This window comes from Canis lupus, chromosome 1 (genome assembly GCF_003254725.2).
Source record: "Canis lupus dingo isolate Sandy chromosome 1, ASM325472v2, whole genome shotgun sequence".
Classification (NCBI taxonomy): domain Eukaryota; kingdom Metazoa; phylum Chordata; class Mammalia; order Carnivora; family Canidae; genus Canis; species Canis lupus.
The window spans coordinates 51,841,643-51,864,478 of record NC_064243.1 but is presented as its reverse complement, the minus strand read 5'-3'; the positions used below and the strand labels follow the sequence as shown (position 1 = coordinate 51,864,478).

The window sequence follows — 22,836 nt, the reverse complement described above, 5'->3', positions numbered from 1 at the left end:
GTTGGGTTAAATAGGTGAAGGAGATTTGGGAGTACACTTGTCATGATGAGCAGCAAGTGATGTATGGAATTGTTGAATCACTATACTGTACACCTGAAACTAATAGAACACTGTAAAAAAATAAAATGATAAAAAAATAATAAACTTACAAGTAGAAATTATGGGAAAAAAATTAAAACAGATGTGTGTAAAATACCTAGAATAATGCTTGATACAAATTACACACTCTACAAATCAAAAGAACTATCCATAAAAAGGCACCTGGGTGGCGCATCCAACTCCTGATTTCAGCTCAGGTCTGATCTTCAGGTCATAAGACGGAGCCCCACACTGGACTCCACATTCTACACAGAGTCTGCCTGAGTTTCTTTCTCCCTCTTCCTCTATCCCCTATACCCTCCCCTGCGTGCACTCTCTCTCTCTCATAAATAAGTCAATAAATCTTTAAAAAAAAAAAAAAGAAAAAAATTAAAAATAACTATTCATAAAACTACTGGTTTCCACTTGCTGACACCAGAAAAGCACTAGCTGAAACAGACAGGCTTTCCAATCTTTGGTCAGTCTCTTATGAAGTCTACTACAGTTCCTATTCCTTGTTCATGAGGTTTTAATCAGTACCATTCCACTGGGTATTTATATACAAAAACCAATGCTGTTACGCCATCAATAACTCAGAAGTAATATTACTCCAACAGAATAAAAATTAAAGTGGCATTTTTCATTCCCTTGCTTAAAACCAGCAGCTTAGATCAAATGGTACTGCTTATCTTGCCCAAAGAATAAAAAGCACATAGGGTTTATAATTTCCTCTATGTACAAACTACATAGAGGGGCTTGGGGATATCTATACCTTAATTACCTAACTAAACAGTCATTTATTTATTTATTTATTTATTTTTCAGATCCCACTCTGGCAGGTACTCATCAACCAGGGAAATGCTCCAAAAAATAGACATGCTTTCCCTTACTGAGTTTACCAGGCTAAGGAAGGATACAGATCAGCAAACAGCATTTCCCATATTTTAGGCAACCAGTAAATTAAGATTTTCTAGCTTTCTCAGCTTCTAAAAAAATTGACAACTCTGCAAGAAAGCTTAAAGTCAAATGGTTTTTCCTTTAAAACACCTGAAATACACTAAATCAGCCTAGTACAAAGATGTATTACATCAATACTACACTTTTGTCTCCATCTGTTTACCAAGTTCTTTCTCAAATAAAAGCCAAGCAACAAATGATAGCACTTTCCATTTGACTTTACTTTTATTAACATTTTTAGAAACTCAATAAATAGAGTAACTACAGCATAAACCAAAATGATTTGGTCAACAATTTATTATGTGTAGATTTACATTAAAATTATAGAAGACACTCTTGGTATTAAAAATATGTGCATAAATTGTTCAGATTCCATATACCATAATATCAAACATAAGAGGCCCATTCAAGTTAATTTGATATGCTTAAAGTATGTTCATCTGTAGCATTTTAATAAAACTAAAAATATAATCTGTGGCCAAATTTTTTGGTGTCGTATTTTATTGTTACTCTTGCATTATGAATAATCTGTAATTTTGTTATTATTTTGGCAGCCAACAGTAAAAATTTTAAAAACAGAATGTATAAACTGCTTCTCCTTGTGGTTAAGAACAATGTGGACAAGACAGATCTATGGATGCACCAAGCAACAGAGAAACAAAACAGAAAAACCATGAGAATATGGTATATTCAAAGGGCACAAAACAACAAAGAAGTATTCTCATTTCCAAAGCTTAAAACAGCAGTCCTCCCGCCCATATCTTGATGCATCAGAAGAGTTTAAACATAAAATGCACTATCTACTACCATTCCCTCTTATCCGCAGCTTTGCTTTCTGTGATTTCAGTTACCCATGGTCAACCTAAGTCAGGAAGCAGATGATCCTCCTTCTAACTCATCATCAGAAGGTCAATAGTAGCCTAATGTCACAGTCTCTATCATTCATCTCACTTTATCTCATCATGTAGGCATTTTACCATCTCACATCATTACAAGGATGGGTAAAGTATAATATGATATGAGAGAAATACTAGTCATATGACTTTTATCACAATATACTGTTATAATTATTTTATTATTGCTGTTAATCTCTTACTGTGCCTAATTTATAAATTCAACTTTATCAGAAGTATATATGTACAAGAAAATGCATAGTATATATAGGGTTCAGTACTATCTCCATTTTAAGGCACCCACTGGGGCACACCCCCCCATATGAATAAGAGGCACTACTATAATAGTGTAAAGATATAATTTATTAGAAACAGTCATTAACATTAATCAATCACTTATTATGATCCAAAACACTGTCCTAGGTGTTTTACAACTAATTTAATCCTCACCATCACCTTATCACTACTCCCATTTTTATACAGCAGAAGGAGATTAAGTAATTTGTCCAACATCAGAAAGCTGCTAAGTGACAGAACCAAGATTCAAACCTAGATAATCTTGTCATAAAGCTCACACTCTTAACTATTTTGTTCTGCCAAAGATAGGAGAATATGTTCTTCAGGCTAAAATTTCAACTCCAATCAAAAACAGAATTCATGATGTCTCATTACACAAGTTCCAAGCGCTAATCCTTGGTGTCTAGGAGTGTGTGAGCGGAGAAGGGGAGGGTCATTAGTACGGAATTAACAGAGGCTGAGGAGAGGGGAAAAACATGCTTCTTCACTGATTTATAGTTTAACTGATGGATATACTAATCTTAAAGATGTATTTGTCCATCAATTATCAATTTCATTTCATTTTTCCATGGCTCTTAAATAGCATTGCTCAATGCTAATACAACCATTAAGTGCAAACAGGAGAACCAAAATGGCACGGCAATGTAAGATTGCCACTCAGCTGATTCAGAAAATGCTTCAATGAATCTGAAAATGCTTTTCAGACTCTAATAAAAACTGTTTTAAATACAAAATTTACATTTGCTGAAGGAGAACTCCCATACATGCCTCAAAATATCTTTAAACTCAGCAGATAAGAACAGTATAGTTATAATAGGATTTAAAGATAATCAATACTGAGAATACCCCTTCCCCACCCATACCCAACTTTTTACCTATGAAGGTCATTGTCTGCAAGAGAAAATGACTGCAATCCAGTCAGGTGGTGGGAAAGTATAAATGAAATGCGGTGGAAGGTCAGAAAAGAACTATGTCAGGATGAAGTCAGAATACTCTGTAGATCTGGGGTTTGCTCCATAAGCTCCACAAAGTGTTTCAATGTACACACTCCAACATAAGCTGACCACAAGTCTATTACTTGATAGCCCTTTCAAGGCAATGTATTTAAAAAATAATACCCTCCCTGACAGTACATTTAATATTTGGCAATCAAATCTAGGTTTTTCTTCTTTTAAATTGAAGTATAATTCTTATACAGTGTTACATTAGTTTCAGGGGAAATGGACCTATCAGGTATTTGCTAAGTGAAATAAGTCAAAGATAATAATACTATGTGATTTTATTGATAGGTAGAATTTTTTTTAAGTTTATTAAAAAAAAAATCAAATACTGAAAAAAAAAAAATCAAACACTGTTTTACAAAGATAGACATTCAAAAATATTCTCCCTAACACTATCACGGACAACAGGAAACTAGGCAAAGTAAACCTTCCTAAAAATAGTATTTAAAGTATGTAGTTAGATATTCATTAATTAAACAAGCAGAAAAGGGACACCTGGGTGGCTCAGTGGTTGAATATCTACCTTTGATTCAGGGCGTGATCCCATAGTCCCTGGATGGAGTTCCCCATCGGGCTCCCCACAGGAAACCTGCTTCTCCCTCTGCCTATGTCCCTGCTTCTCTGTGTTTTTCATGAATGGATGAATAAAAATCTTTTAAAAGTAAAAAATAAAAAAATAAGAATAAAAAGTGGCAGGAGAGATTAAAAAAAAAAGAAAACAGGAACAATATACGTAAAAGTAGAATGTCTAATAAACTTATAATCAACACAAAATGTTGGTGAAATCTAAGAGGAGCATCATATGGCTAGTTATAGCTTTCTTTTTCTGTTTAATAGCTCTCTAGGTGATCTGACACACAGCCAAAGTTATTCATTTGATCACTTTCATTTCAATCTCATCACAGAAACATTTTAGATTTTTAAAACTTTTAATGACATCTTTATACATACAACATTAGTGTGTCTAGTTTCCAAATTGGTAGTTTCTCAACTATAAATACCAAAGTAAGTTAACATGATGGACTGAGTGATACCTGTGTCAGCTAAATGAAAACTCATGATAATCAACAAGAAATATCATGACAGTATCTTTAAAAAGTTCAAAAGTTTCATGAAATAATAAAATAATATGAACATATGCAATATGAACATATATGAAATAATATGTAGTGCTTTATGCACTAAAGATCTGGGTATTTTATTATTAGAATGTAAAAGTACAAGGAAATTATTCACATCAAGCCTTGCCCCCATGTTCAAGGACTTACCTTCTTTTTATCCCTCATCGAGCCTTTGCCTCGGACCATTATTTTACATCCCGTTTCTGCTTCAAGTTGTTTAGCAGTAAGTCCTCTAGGTCCAAGGATTCTTCCAACAAAATTAAACTGGGGGAAAAAAAAGTCACTATATATTACTCACTTGCTTGAATTTATAGCTCTCATTTTAAAATGTATTTTTACTTTGTCAAGTTAAATATTTTTAAATAAATCTTAGAGACTTTATAAATTTCTAGCCCAGCTTGAGGATATAATTACACGAGCACATTGCTCAGCATGAAGTTTCCTATGTATTAATACAAATCCTGAATTAGGAAAAACAGGTACTATACTGAACTGTCCATCAACATGCAATCTAAACCAGAATATGGTATATTAAAGAGTTTGACAAAATCTTAGATGCCACCCAAAACAAATCCCTTCTACAAGACTCTGTAATGTCACCATACAGGGAATTGTTCATTATGTTCGTTAGTAATTGCATTCTTTAAAGAGATTCTTGGGGGGAAAAATCTGGTCTCATTTATCTAAGAAAACACTTTCTCCAAAGAAAATTTTAGGGTTTTTTTTTTGTTTTGTTTTTGTTTTTTAAGATTTATAAATTCATAAGACATACAGAAAGAGAGGCAGAGACATAAGCAGAGGGAGAAGTAGGCTCCCTGCAGGGAGCCCAATGTAGAACTCAATCCCAGAACCCCAGGATCATGACCTGAGCCAAAGGCAGATGCTCAACCATTGAGCCACCCAGGCACCCCAAGAATTGTAGTTTTGAGTCAGCTGCCATAACACCAATGGCCTAATTTGAATTCCACCCTATACTAAGTATTTCAGTCTTGACAGCATATACTGTTTGCACAATTTTATGTCTGCACCTTATTTTTCTTCCTTCTTTATTCCATTTCTAACTTTAACTTATACTACTAGTTTTGCAAGGAGCCTTAATTCTTTCCATGAGTAGGATAGTGATAAAAATAATATATAAATAACTGCCATGCCTCAATAAAAACTTCTAGTACAAAGGCCAATGGGAAACACAGACTGACTCTGAGTACTGAAAAGTAAAACTTCCTCTTTCACAGTCAACTGCACAAAAGACAAAAAATGGTTATTTGCCATCAATTCCACAAAAAGCCATGTTGGTTTTTATTTATTCAAACAGGTACCGATTCTTATTTTTATAGCTTCCTACTTTTTTCTTGCATTTGATCCTACTATTAGTATGACATTACATAAAAGTAATATGTTAACGTTCACTGCTATAAGAGTTTAAGAAGCTAAGGCATTGCTCCAATCTTCTGCACACTATCAGCTTTTTACTTTCCCTCCCTAAAGCTGCTCACAAACACTGCCATATCTTATGGGTGATACGCAAATCAAAGATGAATAATACAACACATACCTACATGGGGAGAGAAAGTACTCTTCCTCAGAGGATTCTGATAGAACTTTTCCATCCCAAGACTCATAGACTGATCCTATAAGCGCTTGATCTAGCTCTACAAGATCCCCAATTCTGAAATTTACCTTTATATTCAAATGAAACTCCTTATCCCTGCCTAGTTCCTTGGTGTACAGTACTTTATCTACTCTTTAATCAACCTAAAGCCCTGTCATCAACTCAAGAACTATACCATTATTAAGTGTTTAAAAAACTCTAAAAGCACACAGATCCCAACTGGTATCCAAGCTACAGTAGTGAATAATAATTAGGAATTTGAAAGTCACATCAAGTAAGCCTGAATTATATAAGGAAAAGGATACTCTCTGGCAGAGCAGTACTGATTCGTCTGTGTGTGTACAGCACAATACATATAAAAGGTCCAATACAAGGTCTGGCAAATAGTGGACGATTAATAGCCTACCAAGTCCACTACAAATTCACTTTAGGAAACCTCAGGCCCTCAACTAAATACCCAACTTAGAATGTCCATAGACAGGGATATTGATCCATAGCAAATTTACTCTAGAGAACTCCAGAGAAACTTGATACTCAGAGTTCTGAAGAAAACCAGAAAGAAAAGGTGGAAGCAGTATACAGAACACCAACAAACAGGGATCTAACTTGTAGGTAACAGGCTTGAGTTTTTGCCTCCATAAACAGCATTTGGCTACCTTTTCAAAATTGACACTTCAGGTGATCACCTCAAACTGAAGCCTGCAGTGGATGAGCCCAGTGCATGAACACAGTTCATAATTCAAATGTTCAGCGCTTCACACTGAAATATGAATAGACAAAGCAGGTTCACCAAAGACTTGAGAAGGCTAACATGAAAGAAATAGTACAAAATAAAGAAGCAGGCCAAGGAAATGCTCCTTGAGGAAAAGACTATTCGTAAAGAAGATAATATCCAAAAAGAACTCCTTTGTAGATAGCGCTGAACTATTTCCTAAAAATGGTTACATAATTCCCCAAAGAAGAAAATAAGTATTTTTGATCTACTTCCTTTACAGACTTATTAACAATGTTTTGTTTTTTTAATTTTAGCCATTCAGGTGCACTTGCTCAATCTCTGAATTAGCATTCTCCTGATTACTAGTAAAGTTCATCATTTTTTCAGGTTTATTGACCATTCGGATCTATACTTTTCTTGAAACACAACTGAAGTTTCTAGACTATTTTTCTATTGTGTTATTTAGTGTTTCCTTAATTGATTTCTACTTTGTGGTTACATGTGTAGCAAATGCCTTTTCCCATGCTGTGGCTTGCCTAGTTGTTTGTTTTAAGATTATTTATTTATTTGAGAGAGAGAAAGAGAACACGAGTGCAGAGGAACAGGGAGAAGCAGATCCTGTGCTGAGCAGGGAGCCCAACACTGGACTCAATCCTAAAATCATCTCCTGAGTCAAAGGCAAACATTTAACAGACTGAGCCACCCAGGCACCCCTTGCCCTCCTAATTCTTTAATGATGCTACATAACTGAATTTAATTAGATTGAATTAATTTTAATGTAGCTCAGGTTATTTCTCTTCATGGTTAGTGAGGTCTTTCCCCATCTCAAGATCATCAGGATGTCTTTCTGTATTAACTTTTAGAAGCTTTAATGTTCTTTCACATTTCTACCCACAGTGTACCAGGAATTAATGTCTGTTATGGTACAGCTTTTTCTCTTTCCCTCACATGGATACCCCATTGTCCTAGCATTATTTTATTAAAAAGAACTATCCTTTCCCAATTTCTGTATGGTGCCATTATTGTCATAAATAACACCTATATATACTTGGGTCTATTTCAGAGCTATTTTATTACATTCATCTATTTGATTACCCATGCTTTAATGTCACACTGGATCAGTTATGGTAACTTTATAATAAATCTTGATGTGCAGGACAAAGTTATTCCACCTTGCTCTTACTCAAGAGTGTGTGTCTGCCCTTGGTTTCTGTACAGATTTTAAAACCAGTTGGTCAAGTTCCAAAATAATACTGGTGGTAATTTTAATTGAGATATTACAACAGAGGCTTCAAAACCATGAGCACAGTGTAATTTCTTCATTTGGCCAGGTCTTCTTTAATTTCTATCAAGAATATATAAGGCTTTTTTATTGTGACTTTACTGATTTTTGTTAGACTTATTCCTAGATATTTGGGAGTTCATTTTTGCTATTGTATATATTTTTTATTTCATTTGTTTCTTGGACATGAACACATAACTGATTGCTCTGTATTAAACCTTGTAACCAGCAGCCTGTTTCATTATTCTCATAATTTTTCTGTAAGTATTTCTGGATTCCTTACATAAACAAACCTATCACTCGCAAATAATGACTGTTACATATCCTTTTGCCTTCCCAACCATATGGCACTGGGCAATGCATGTGAAGTTAAAGTCAAAGTCAGCCTATCATCCTTCACTTGTTACAGATTTCAAAAATAAAGTTTTCAACAGTTCACCCTACAGCTCAAAGTAATCTGTACTTTTTGTAGGTATACTTTATGAAATTAAGTACTTCCCTCTATTCCTGAGTTTGCTAAAGGCTTTTATTTAAATCATGAGTGGATGCTTAAATTTATCACATTTCTTTACCATCTGTTGAGAAAATCATACTATTTTTCTTAATTTTGTTAGTACCAGTTGATTATAATCAATTATCAAATGTTAAACAACCTTACATTCCTAAAATAAACTCAAGGTGATCTTGATGCATTACCCTTTTCATAAATTGTTAGGTTCAGTTTGCTAGCACTTTGATGATTTTTTTAAAAATTTATATGCATAAATGGAATTGGCTTGTAATATTCCTTTCTCATTACATGCTTCTTGGGTTTTGGCATCAAGGTTATTCTGACTTCAAGATATGCTGAGATGCATTCTCTCTTTTTCTATTCTCTGGATGGGCTTGTAGAAGACATGTTATTTCTTCCTTAAATTTGAATAGAAAAAATCAGTGGTGAAACAACCTGGGCCTAGAGTTTTTCTCTGTGCAAGGTTTTTAATTATAGATTCAGTTCTTTAATTCAGGTTTTCTAGCCTTTCAAATGTCAATTTTTGGCAACCTGTATTTACCTAGAAATACATTCGTATTGTTTAAATTCTTAAATTTGTTGATGTAAAAGCTTAAGTCTAATTTTCTTCGCAGTATCTACAGAATCTGTAGTGATGTCCCCTCTTTCATTTCTGACTGGTTATCTATGTCTTCCTTGTTCTTTATAAGTCTTCCAGTCTTTTCAAAAAAATTTCCAGTCTTTTCAAAAAATTTACTTTTGCTTTTACTTTTACTGCCTGGGGTAGAAGGACTTACCCTTTACCCCCTTAAAGATGCCACTGCATTGTATGCCACTGCATTGTAAACTCGTAGCTCCTCTCAACCCTCAAATCTGGGCTAGCACTGTGACTTGCTTTTCCAATACAAGTAGTGGGAAGAATATTTGTGTTAAAAGCCTAAATTTAAATCTGTCTTATGTGCATTTACTCTGCTAGAGCTCTATTATTCCCATGCAAACAAGCTCAGACTAACCTACTGGAGAATAAAAAGACAAGTGATCCAGTCACCATCAATGTCTCAGCAAAGAGCCAGACAACTCATAAAAGGAGAGGCTCCCTAGAAAACCTACAGGTGACTGACTATAGATGCAGACCAGAAGAACTACTTTGCTGAATGCAATCTAAAGGACTAGCCTGCCAAAGAGATGTAAGAGCTAAATAAATGATGGTTGTTTTAACGTAAGTTGTTGGGATAGCTTATTATAATGCCACAAGAGCCATCTGATAGAATGATTCGCTTCCTTTTGTGGTTTCTCATCTTTAATAGAGTTCTATTCTTAGCTTTATTATTTCCTTCCTTCTACTTCTTTTGGGTTTAATCCGCTATGTTTTTTCAGCTTGCTGAAATGGATGCTTAGCTTACTGTACCTTCTTTTCTAATATATATATACGTTCAAAGCTTTAAGTAGTCCTCTAAACTGGTTTTATCTGCAAACCGAAGTTTTGATATGCAGTATATCCCTTATCATTCAGATCAAATAATTTAATAGTTATTGAATATTTAAATGTTTTTCTCATTTCAAACATAGGAGATTTCCTAATCATCTACTGATTTCTAAATTCTACATTATAATAAAAAAACATAGTGTGCAGAATATCCATCCTGCATGGTTTGTTCAAACTTTTCAGCAGAGCATAGGGCCAATTTTTCTAAATATTCCATGGATGCTCAAAAAAAAAAAAAAAAAAAAAAAAAAAAAGCAAATTCTTCCATGATAACTTTTTTCTATTTTTCCTTGTAGTTCTATCTACTTTGCCTTTATATGTTTAGAGGCTGTGTTATTTGATATATACAAATTTAAAATTCTTTTTTTTTTTAAAGATTTTATTTATTTATTCATGAGACACACAGAGAGAGATACAGACAACAGGCAGAGGGAGAAGCAGGCTCCATGCAGGGAGCCCAACGTGGGACTCGATCCCAGGTCTCCAGGATCAGGCCCTGGGATGAAGGCAGCGCTAAACTGCTGAGCCACCCAGGCTGCCCCAAATTTAAAATTCTTGTAGCCTTTTACATTATGAAATTACTCTCTCTCCAGGAATACTTTTCGCCTACTGATATTCATATAGAGGTAAAGATTTTTTGTTTTGTTCTTCAAAGTGTCTTTTGTGATCCTATTATGCTTAATCTTTCATTATCCTTATATTTTAAACAGGATTTCTTTAAACAGCAACAAAATGAATCTGTTTCTTGACCAATCTTGTAATCTTTGAATTTTAACTGGAACACTGAGCCCATTTACAGTATGTGATTATATATACAAGCTTTACTAAAGTGCTAATTGCCTGACCTCTTTTATGTTCCTTTTACTTTTTTCTTGTCTTCTTGTGGGAGGTGGGGGTGGGGTCAGGGACACAGATGGAAATGAGCATGTTTTCTCCCTTTCTTCTTCTTTTTTTGTTAGCCTGAAAGTTACATGCTTGTCTATCCTAAACATGCATCACTGAATTATCAAGCACTAATGTTATTTTGTACTTTCACCTCTTTCCTATTAAATGCAAGGACCCCAGACTATTTAACACCATTTATTCCAAACCAATTTATATGCCATTAGGTGTTTTTCAAAATTTTGTATCTATTTTTAACTCAACAGATTATCACTCTATACAAATAATGTACATTTATATTTACCCACACATTTACCATTTTCATTGCTCTTTATTCCTTTCTGTATCTTCAGTTTTCCAAAGAATGTCACTTTTATCCATCCTAAAAAACATCCTAAGTATTGCCTTCAGTGAACATCTGGTAATGTAATCTCTCAGTTTTTCCTTATCTGAAAATGTCTTATTTTTGATGAGTATGGAATTCTTGTTTGACAGTTATTTTCTTTCAACACCTTAAAGACCCTTTATTTTGTCTGTTTTCCTCTGTCATATTTCTGAAAAATGAGCTATGAGTCTTGACTGTAGGTTCGAAGGTAATCTTTTCCCTCTTGTTCGCTTTTACAACTTTTCAACATTAGTTTTCAGAAGTTTTACTATGATGTGCCCAGTGGCTATGATGTGGCTTTTGTTTTACAGTTCAGTTTCACAAACCTCTGATGGCTTTATTGCTTTGGTTTGAAAGTTCTCAGCCACACTCCTCTCAAACACTGCTTCTGTGCCATTATCTCTTCTCCTAAAACTACAATTACATATATTAGACTTTCTCACAGTTTTCTTCTCATTTTTCACAGTTTTTCTATCCCTCTGCTTTTCCATGCTATTTTCTTCTAAGCTACCTTCTAAGTTCACAAATTCTCTCTTCAAATGCTCCTGTAAATCTTCTGGTAAACGTGTTAATTCCAGTTAAGGAATTTTTTTGTTTAATTTTTCTTTTACAGTTCCCATTTCTCTGCCATATTTCTCTAACTTGTCCTTTTTTCACCTTCTACATACTAAACATAGCTCTTAGAAAATCTAGGTATGAGAATTCTAATACCTAGAGTCCCTGTGGAGTTGTTCTTGTTTTGTTGTTCATTGTTTTCTTCAGATTTTTGTTACTGTCATCTTATCTTCTTGTGATTTGGGTTATTTTCTACTGGGTGCCAGACACTATACTTACTACATACATAGCTTTCAGAAATTACATAAGATCCAAAATGATGTTACCCTCTTCCAAAAAGGCTATGCATCAGCTTTTCCCAGGGACCTACTACTACTAACAATCCAATATCGTGTGTTAAAACAATTTGATGCTGACATGCACTGTCTGTGAGAACCTGGGAAATTCTGGTTCACTTTTACTCCCAGAATTCATACCCATCAGCATCCCTCTCCCCCAAGCAAAGACTGGGGATGAAGAGTCCACATAGATAGGTTATAGACTCTAACTTCTGTCCCCCAAAGTTTGGTCTTCTCCAGATTCAGAAAACATACCAAATGAAAGGTTTCTAAAACCCAGACTTATATCCTTGATTATCTGCCCTCGATCTTCCCGGGACTCTGATGAGTTCAGCAAATACTTCTTCGTCTTGTGTCCTATTTCACTGGAATTGTTCTGAAATACTAACTACAAATTTACTAGCTGATCTGAATTACCCTGGTATCTCTTAAAACAGAAGCCCACGGCATTTTTAAAGTTGTTGCTTGTCTTTTAATCTAAACAGATCCAGAAATAATGTAACTTCATATAGTATGGGGTAAAAATACATCAAAATGAGGGTCTGAGGAAGAGAAATAAGGTACATACCACAAAAAGTCTATCTATAGGCCTGGCCCTATGTTGGCTCTTCCTACTTATTTGCCATTTCCTAACTCTACCTTTTTACACAGTCACAGATTCTATAAAACTTCACCTGTCCCTGCCCTCCACCCCTGAACAGAAACAAGACTCTCCACATCCCATCTCCCCTCATTTTGTTTAGTTTGGGTATTTTTTTAGTACAACAGAAAATAGGCTTTCATTTTCAAATTCAACTCACTAAAACATTTATTCAAGGTCTGTTATGTAGTAGAGTATAAGAGATGTTAGGGATTTAATAAAAAAGAAAAAAAAAGAGGAGGAGGAGGAGGAGGAGGAGGAGGAAGAGAAACTCTCCCTGCTCTCATGAAATCTGTGAAGATGCTGTTACTCTATTTGTTACCTTGACTGTTTCTTAAAATAAGCGGCCTTGTCATCTCTTTTCTCTCTCAGTAATAGCTGTGCTCTATATATCCTTTTCCAAGGAAACTCATGTACTGGACACACATATGGAAAAGAACGTCTAGAAAAATACATTATAAACAGAGATAATTTAGTGCTTCAAATAAGTGATATTTAGTTGGTTTTGATTTGTGTTCTTTGTCAAACTGCTTGGCATACACTTTGTGACATACACTTAAAAGATCCTTTTTGACACATCGTATTCCTTCACTTATTAAACTTTTACTGCCAGAACCACAGTGTTAAGATTAAATAGACTTCTACCACAACTAAGTAATCCTCACAATTATTATCTAAATAAAAAATGTTTTAAAACCGGTCACAAGCAACGTAATAAATCTGCAAAACAAAATTTTCCTAACCTAAAAAAATGAAACAATCTCTACTGCCCAAGAATCAACAAACTGGAGCTGAAGTGTGTTGAAAGTGCATACCACTGGGATTCTAACACAATTGAAACTGTCAAGGTCATCCTTCTCAAAATGCTGTTAAGTAGAGAATAAAAAAAAAAAAAAATTAATCATAGCAGCTGCTTTGTCTACTGCAACCAATTTCCAAGTTAATATCGTTTGCCTTGCATTAAAATTCATTCCATGTTGATTTATCATGCTAGTTCTGCAGCTTCATTCAATTAAAACAATGTCACAACACAGTCAAAGAAAATCATTTCAAATGGCCTGAGTTAACTGCAACTTTAAAGGCCAAAAAAGGGAAAGAAGAAAAAAGAGAGAGAAGAGAAGAGAAGAGAAGAGAAGAGAAGAGGAGAAGAGAAGAGAAGAGAAGAGAAGAGAAGAGAAGAGAAGAGAAGAGAAGAGAAGAGAAGAGAAGAGAAGAGAAGAGAAGAGAAGAGAAGAGAAGAGAAGAGAAGAGACAAACGAACAATGATTAACCCCACTGTTAAAGTACAGACCTTCTCTGTGGCTCAACACTTATATTTCTGCCAAGTGGCATGTTAATTTCTAAAGAAGAGGTTAACAATAATCATGTCTAACTAATGCTCTTAATTGCTGCTCATATTTTAAATAGAATTGATGTTTTTCACAAAGACAAAATACAAAGTAAAATGGCAAATCTTTCCATTAACTTTTTAAGAAATCTATAATTAAAGATAAAACCTTCTGACATTCTATCAAAACAAATAGTAAAACATGGCTTTCCAAAAGTATTTCAGTGAAACACTTGTAAGAAATGTTAAAAAGCAATTTCTGCTTAAAATTTTGTAAAAATAATTTTAAAAAGAACATGTGCTTCTTTGGATTGTTTTTTGTACAACAGATTGATAATCTTTTTAAACACCGTTTCTGGTATTCCTGAAGTGATTTTATAGTCAGACACCTTATAATCTTACATTACTTCATATGTGACATAGTTGGCATGAAACACACACACAAATGCATATTTGTTGAAGTCCTTCTTTTAGCAAATAACAAAAGATATACTAACTCTAACATAGTCAAAACTAGTGAGCCTATATTGTGCAAGTACATTAAGATGAAAGTAGTCATGGTTATTTAGCAGTACAACTGGTTTTATTTTAAAATACCAGAAGAGGGGCATCTGGGTGGCTCAGTCAGTTAAACATCCCACTCTTGATTTCAGCTCCAATCACCATCTCAGGGTTGTAAGACTGAGCCACATGTTGGACTCCGAGGTGGGCATGGAGCATGTTTGGGATTCTTTTCCTCTACCATGCCCCCAACAATGCACACTCCCCCTGCTTAAAAAATATATAATTAAAATAGAATAGAATAAAATAAAATACCAGAATAATAATTTGTTTGATTTATTGTTTTACTGATCAGCTCTAGAGTTATGGCAGTTAAAGAGAAAATATTAATACAGATTAAATATAGAAGTTTGCTGTGTCTACATTCACTGTGAATAGCACAATGTTCTTCCATATTCAAAAACCATTATCCAATACAGCAAAGAAGTTGCTCTTGTCATTTACGAACAAATGAAGTTTCAACACGTTTTTGATTTTCACATTCATCTATGATTCATTAATGCAAATGCAGAAACCAACCAATATTCATGTCAGAACTGTATACTCATTCATCAATTCTAATCATGGGTTTGCCCAGAGATAACAGAAGTTCAGCAAAAATCATGAAAGCATTCTGTAAAACATATATCCACACACCCCAAAAACAAAAAACAGATTGAATATATCAAAATGTCTTGTGTTTTGGGGGGAGATAATGTCTTATCCCTTTTCTGTCTCCATATTAATTCTAGATAAGCGGCCAATAAGTCTCCTTATGCTACATAACTATTACCTGAACCATTTTGTAAAAACTTCCATATATTAGGCCTTTATAAACATCTGCTAGTAAGTAGCACAATGCTATTCAAGAAAAGGCATTTACACCAGCAAATTTAAGTGTGTGTGTGAAACTACCAAACATGAAATTTGTAGCATATAAATCTGTATAATCTAAATTATACAAAACATGAAACAAAACATGAAATTTGTAGCATATAAATCTGTATAATCTAAATTATAGGAAATCTCCATCCTTTGAGTATAGATAAATTGGGAAAGAAGCTGAAACCACTCAAAACAAAAACAGGGGAATAAGATGATTTTTTTCTAGAAGCTAAATAACAAGTGCTTCAGAAAACAAACATTACTTAACCAATTAAAATAAAAATATGAAGGCAATGAAAGTCAACAAGAGTTTTATGACACAAGTAGATGATACAAGCATTTATGATACAACTTTTAACAGTGTAAAGTTCCAACTCTTATACACAAGGCCCCTTAAAAGGTCTCTACTTTTGAAACTTTTGTTTTTGCTGTTATCCTTATGTTTAGACACATAATTCATCATTCTATTAAAAAAATGTACTTTTTTCTTTAATGGCAGGTACTTTCAAGTTTTCTTTCCTGTAACACCTTTCCTTCTCCTCCTTTCCCTCAAAATATGTCAAATCCTCCTCAACACACAATACTGAACTCAAGTGTTCCTCCTCCTGTAATTTTCTGTATTCTCTGATTCCCAGAGACATTTGTTTTCCCCTCCAAAGTGAGGATTTCAGAGCACTATGTACCCATCTGCTTCACAGCTCTTATCACATGATACGCCATAATGCAGATGTCTCTTGCAGATCATTCCATAAGCCAGAAACCAGTATCTCATCCTCTTTATTATTTTTTTTTATCCACAGTGCCTCACACAATATAAAGCACATTGAAGAAGCTAGTATTTATTCAGACTGTTGGATGATACAATTTAAAAGCATTCACAGAAATCGTGTAGTGGTTTTTTTCATTCTCATGGTAAAAAACTAAATCACTCAGTCATATGCAGCAAAGAACTCTCAAACATTTCAGAAATTTCTCAAATGATAAGCCTGATAACACTGATCTCAGGGTAAATTCCAAATGACAAAATCAATGATGCCATAGAAACAAAATGTTATTTCCACTTTCCATTTCAATATGGAAGTATCATGAGTGCAATGACTATGTCATTCAACATTTCTTAAGTGTTGAGTACACTGAAGTATGTTTTACTATGAGTGCTCCAATATGAATGAGCTTCTATGCTTAGAACTTTGCATGCATTAAGTCACTTAATCCTCATAACCTTGCTGAAAAGACAGTTATCATTATCATTAATCTTTAATACAGAAGAAGTTACAAAAGTAGCCCCAATCCTAGAATACCTCGACTGAAGACAGAGTTTGGACACTTAGTCATAAGTATAGTATAATGCCTCTCTTCTGAAGACTTTAATCTATAAATCCTAAACACACCAGAAACTCACCTTTAGTTTCTGATTCCTGTTTAATCATTCAAAATGTTTGGTAAAAAGTTTTAAAAAACTCTCTTCAGATTCAAGTTTACTTTCAGAGTCCAATTGAGTTTTTATAATTTCTTCTCCACTTAGGGATCCCTGGGTGGCACAGCAGTTTAGCGCCTGCCTTTGGCCCAGGGTGCAATCCTGGAGACCCGGGATCGAGTCCCACGTCGGGCTCCTAGTGCATGGAGCCTGCTTCTTCTCCCTCTGCCTAGTCTCTGCCTCTCTCTCTCAATCTGTGTGTGACTATCATAAATAAATAAAAATTTAAAAAAAAAATTTCTTCTCCACTTAGATCTCAAAACTTATTATTACTATATTACTATTACATAACCACACCTTGCTATTTTCGTGTCTTTTACTGATTGGGATCATTCCTTAACAATCATCATATACATCCTCTTTACCATAAATGATACTTATTTATATGAGTGAAAACCTTTATGTGATTATCACTTCATCCACATATCTCCATGAAAAATGTATAACTTCAAAAAAGAGAAAGAGAAGAATATGATTATTTGAGTCAAAACTGAGCTTAACAAGTGTCACTTCAAACTCTGAAAATAAATCTAGGAGATTAAATGTCTCGTTCTGACCTCAGATTTCAGATTACAGATACTATCTAAGGCTCTTTAAAACTGATTTAAATTTTGCTGCATAAACATTATCAACCTCATATACTATTTCAAAATTACTAATTCAGCTCTTATTAAAGTAAGCTGCTTTTTCTGGCACAAATTTTAGTCACACGTGACTTTTACACCACCCTATTTCAATGTTCCTACACTGTTAAGAGCAGCGAAGCTTACAAACACTTTTGATCATTTCTTCGGTTAGTACAGTGTGTTTTTCATCTGTTACTCCTGATTCCTCTACAATATTAAATTATAAAATCTTGCCCTGTAGTCTCTACTTTAAATGAATAGCACCACTAAGCAAAGTCCTCTCTCATTCTTAGCCTCCACATATAAGAAACTAAGATATCTTAAAGTTTTCATTATTTAATCTGTCCCCTAGTCTTTACTTCAATTTCACCGCCTTAGTTCTCTTAGTCCTTGATACTCTATTACAGGATTACGCCTCTAACAGTATTGTGAGGGCAGGGATTACATTTTTTCATATTCTTGTGTCTGGTGCCTAGAACAGGCCACACACATTTCTGAAATAAAAGATTGATGCCAAAATTTTACTGGTTTATACTCAGATCTCCTCACCTTCATGTTTCTAATTACTTTTCAAATTTTGGTTTTCTTTCGTCTTAATCTGTTAAAATTGCAAACTTAAACTGCTTTCATACAACTTATTAAAAAAAAAAAAAAGGTAAAAGCTAATCAAAACAACCAATGCTCTCTAACCCCAAAGAATACAATACAGATACATTTCTTTAAAGCTTAATTAATTCCTTACAAAATAAGAAAGAAAAAATTATCATACCAATATGAAAAATGGAGATGGCTAAGTTCATGCTAGGTAGGTTGCTTACCCGATGATATTGTTTTTGGACTTGGGAAAAACAGTTTTCTATAGCAGGTCAAAACCAGATTTTAGGATGTACCTAATTTATTTACTATTTGTTTTAAAGGTTTGAATTTACTAAGACACGTAATGCTTTCCTTATGAAATAATTAAGTGAATTTAGTTCCAAGGCTAGTTTTTGAAATGTGTGATTGCAATGTTTTTCAAGTTAAGGTAGGTTCCATCAAAAACTAAAGTAGTTCTCCGCTCAAATTCAAACCAAAAGTAAGTATAACTGATGAATTCATTTACTCATAAAATAAATTTAGGTCATCTACTGTAAACAAGAACTAAGATAGGTAGGTGGTCAAGCTCAAGTGGTATAACCTTCAACTACCCCACAACCCATTCTGTTTGCCAGTTTGGGAGGGAAGACGGTTAGGATTAGGAAGACTGCTTTACTCACTTCCAGGCCATAATGCTATCTCAAGATGGGCCAACACAGATCAACATCTCAAACTTTCATTTAATATCTAACAGAAATACCTTGATATTTCTGAAATATGAATAGCCCTGAGAATTAGGTTTCTCTCTAATTTTTGTATTACATTCCTTCGGTTATCTCAAAGACGATCTTAAGAGACATAGAGGTTAGATATCAGTGATTAGGTATCCAACTCATTGATAAGCCTCTTACAACAATATTTTTAACAGATCAGATCTTAACAAACTCTTTGGATAAAAAAAAATCTTGTACGCAAAACTTTCTATCTCAGGTGGGCCTGGAAAACATTTGCTTACAAGTAATACTCCCCTAAAACTAAAGACCATTTTTTTTTTAATTTTTTTAATTTTATTTATTTATGATAGTCACACACGCAGAGAGAGAGAGAGAGAGAAAGAGAGAGAGAGGCAGAGACACAGGCAGAGGAAGAAGCAGGCTCCATGCACCGGGAGCCCGACGTGGGATTCGATCCCAGGTCTCCAGGATCACGCCCTGGGCCAAAGGCAGGCGCTAAACCGCTGTGCCACCCAGGGATCCCTAAAGACCATTTTCTAATCTGTTCTTCTGAATATTAGTTCTTTTTAAATGTTAAAATATATTACTTAAAGCTTTAGCATTTTAAGACATTGAGAAGGCTTATAATTTTTAAAATTGTTAAACTTTGAGAAAAACCACAGCTAAACAAAATTTATTATTTTCAGAATGTCTTGAATTCCTTTTTGGTATAAGTTCTATTGACATCCTAAGAAATTTAGTATAGCTCAGACCATAAAAACCCTATTAAATATGTGATACAAAGCAGGCCTTCATATGCCCTTACAGAGTGAAATAAAAAGGAAACTTCCAAACTAAAACCACAAAGACAAAAGTCATGAAACTGACCTCACTAAATTATCAGTTTAAAGTTCAAAGTCAGGGATCCCTGGGGTGCTCAGCAGTTTAGCGCCTGCCTTTGACCCAGGGCGTGATCCTGGAGACTCAGGATCAAGTCCCACATCAGGCTCCCTGCATGGAGCCTGCTTCTCCCTCTGCCTCTCTCTCTCTCATGAATAAATAAATAGAATCTTTTAAAAAAATTAAGTAACAAATAAAGTTCAAAGTCAACCGTAACAGTTTCTCTACCTAAAACTTCAAGATATGCTCAATATTATCAAATGCTACTGTTAAAAAACTCCCAACAGATTAACATATAATCTGAAACACTCTACAATTCAACTTAACAAAAAATATACCAACCGTCCTTAAAAAAAAAATCAATAATCTATCTTTATAGTTTTATGTGTAAACAATTAGATATGTAGATCTTACTTTTAATGTATTGTATTTTCACTTATAATTAAGATCATATGTAAGCAAAAATTAAGCCTTAACCTAGATAATGAAAAGGAGATTTTGTAGATTATTAAATTCTGATTTCATGTCTGTCCATTTGTTTCTATGAACAAAGGCAAAAGTAGTTTATATGAGGACTCTTGAAGACTTTTGATTAATTCTTTCAACACAATAAGGAAGCCACAAAAGTCAAAGGAGCAAAAGCCTAATAAAAGTAACTGCACTGACCCCTTTTTTCCTTATAACCCATCCCAAACAAATGCTAGCTCAACAGCCAATTTGCAGGAGACAACCTTGAGAAATAAGTAAAAAAAAATAAAAATAAAAAATAAAAAAATAAAAAAAATCAACTATTTTATACTATATACTCAACTAGAAGCTATGACTAGCCAAATTCAGGAAACATAGATTGAAAGAGAACTTAAAACTCTTACTCTACCATTAACATAGATTATTATTATTATGAGACTGCAGGAAGTGACGAGTAATTATTATAAATCTGTTTTATTAAGGTGGCCAGGCTGGGATCCTTTTTGGCAAAAATATTTGAAAATGCATTTCTCCATCTTACAAATCTTTGACAACTGTCTTCATGATAGCTTACACCCAAGACATTACCTTTCAAGGCTACAATCATTCAAAATTAAAATTCATTTTAAAAACATCAAAAACTCAGAGTTATCTTCATATTAAGTATCTGGAGAAAGTCTCACTACAATTTTATATCACAACCCAAGTAAAGAGTTAAACAATCTAATCTAATCTGTTCATGTTTGTACTACACGACTAATACCCGTAACAGATAGACCTTGACAGTATTTGGAACTTATCTACCACTCAGGTAGATCCTATAAAAGAATTTCTGACAACTCAAAACTGAATAACTAGGCATATTTAGTGACAGAATTATTACTGACTCATTGAAACTTAACTCCTATTTACATCAGAGTTAACTTTATTCACATAGTGCTTTATAAGATCTCCATGAATTCAAACAAGTCCTTACTAACTCAACCAACCAAATTACCAGTTTGATGGCCTATGTGTAACTTTAATCTTCTTCATGCCTGTCACTTTATGCATGTATGATAAACTTACATAGTCTTAAATGATTTGATGTAATCTACTTTATCTTTCATTAAAGACTATGACTCCTTCAAAAGGAATTTTTTTTCATGTTCACGACCACAAGAGCCAGACTGAGTGCACTATCAGATGCCATATGTTTGTTATCTTTATTCTTCCAAACAATTTTATGAGGTGGGTCTTAGAATTTAACCAGCAAGGAAACATACTCTAAGAATTTAACAATCTGCTTAAAGCCAATGTGATAGTCTGGATTATTTTTCAGCAAGTAATTATTCCAGTCTCCTTCTTACTGTGGACTGAGTGACATATTGCACTTTCTTAATTTCACTGCTTCTGACATTTGGTGTAGGACAATCAGTTGTTGTGGAGGGCCTGCCCCTGTTCATTTTAACATGTTTAGCAACATCCCTGGCATTCACCTAGTAGATGCCACTAGTACCCCTACCCCTTGTAGCTTCGCCAACCCAGTATCTCTCCAGATACTACCAAATGTCTGAGAGGGGCAAAATCATCCACAATTGACAATCACTGGGCCAACAGAATGTTAGCAGATGAGAAGAGAGGCCTTACGTGTGCTTAAGCAATTTGGTTTCGCTCTGGTATTCCAGTGACCTACCATGAGAAGAGCATACTCCTAGTTGCTGCTGCTGCCCCTTTGGACTGAGCCTTGCAAGAACACAAAGATCTAAACCCACCTGCAGCTGGCCTAGGTCAAGTGAAGCTAAGCCCCATCAGCAGAATCGCCACAATACAGTGAAGGCTAAAGAGCACAAAAACCAATGTTTGTTACTTTAAGCCAGTAAGTTTTAGAGTAACTTATTATGGAGTATTAAGACAGTTGTTGACAAATACACCAATATGGGAGTAAAGCCAAGATTCAAAACTAAGGCCTGTCTGGCTCAAAAACCCACTATTATTCAAGTATGTCCAAGAGTTTTCTCAACAGAATTAATATCTCAACCTCTAGGACGTGCTTGGACACAGCAGAGATGCAATAAAGTCTGCTTTATTAATAAATATAAATGCTAAATATCAATTTTGAAGAATTTTTCAGTTCATTTTCAATTCCCTTCCCATTCAAACATCATTAAGCCACTGATTAAAAAAATACTGTGAAGGACATTATACCACACTACTTCATTTCTCAAATACTAAAACTTTCTTCTCTTGTAAGTCCCAGAGCTATACACAACCAAGTCCAAAACAGTATCTCCAAATTAATACTTCTATAAAATAAGTTATGTGCAAATGCAAAGGACAAATTAAAAGTTTAGCAGTATTTGAAAAAGTGAAGCTTTCACATAGATATGTACAACAAATATTTATACCATATACAATGGTAAATGTAATGGTAAATACTACATACTATTCTAGGCAGTGAGAATACAAACAGACACAAAATCCCCATCCTCATAGACCCTGCATTCTAGTTAACACTTATACAGTGTTATGGCATTTTTCAAGTGCTTTACGTGTATTAACTCACTTTTAACTCCTCATATACCTGTGAGAGACTATCTCCTTAGAAATGTA

The 22,836-nt window shown here is 34.3% G+C and overlaps 1 protein-coding gene across 14 annotated transcripts in view; it reads right to left on the bottom strand.

Annotated features, from left to right (window-relative positions):
* QKI (QKI, KH domain containing RNA binding) overlaps positions 1-22,836 on the bottom strand; it is a 163,200-nt gene that overhangs the window by 94,992 nt on the left and 45,372 nt on the right. For all 14 annotated transcript variants that reach the window (XM_049114268.1, XM_035704662.2, XM_025422700.3 and 11 more), the window contains one exon: positions 4,495-4,611. In XM_049114268.1, coding sequence (XP_048970225.1) covers positions 4,495-4,611 — 117 coding nt within the window. The remainder of the gene's footprint in view (positions 1-4,494; positions 4,612-22,836) is intronic.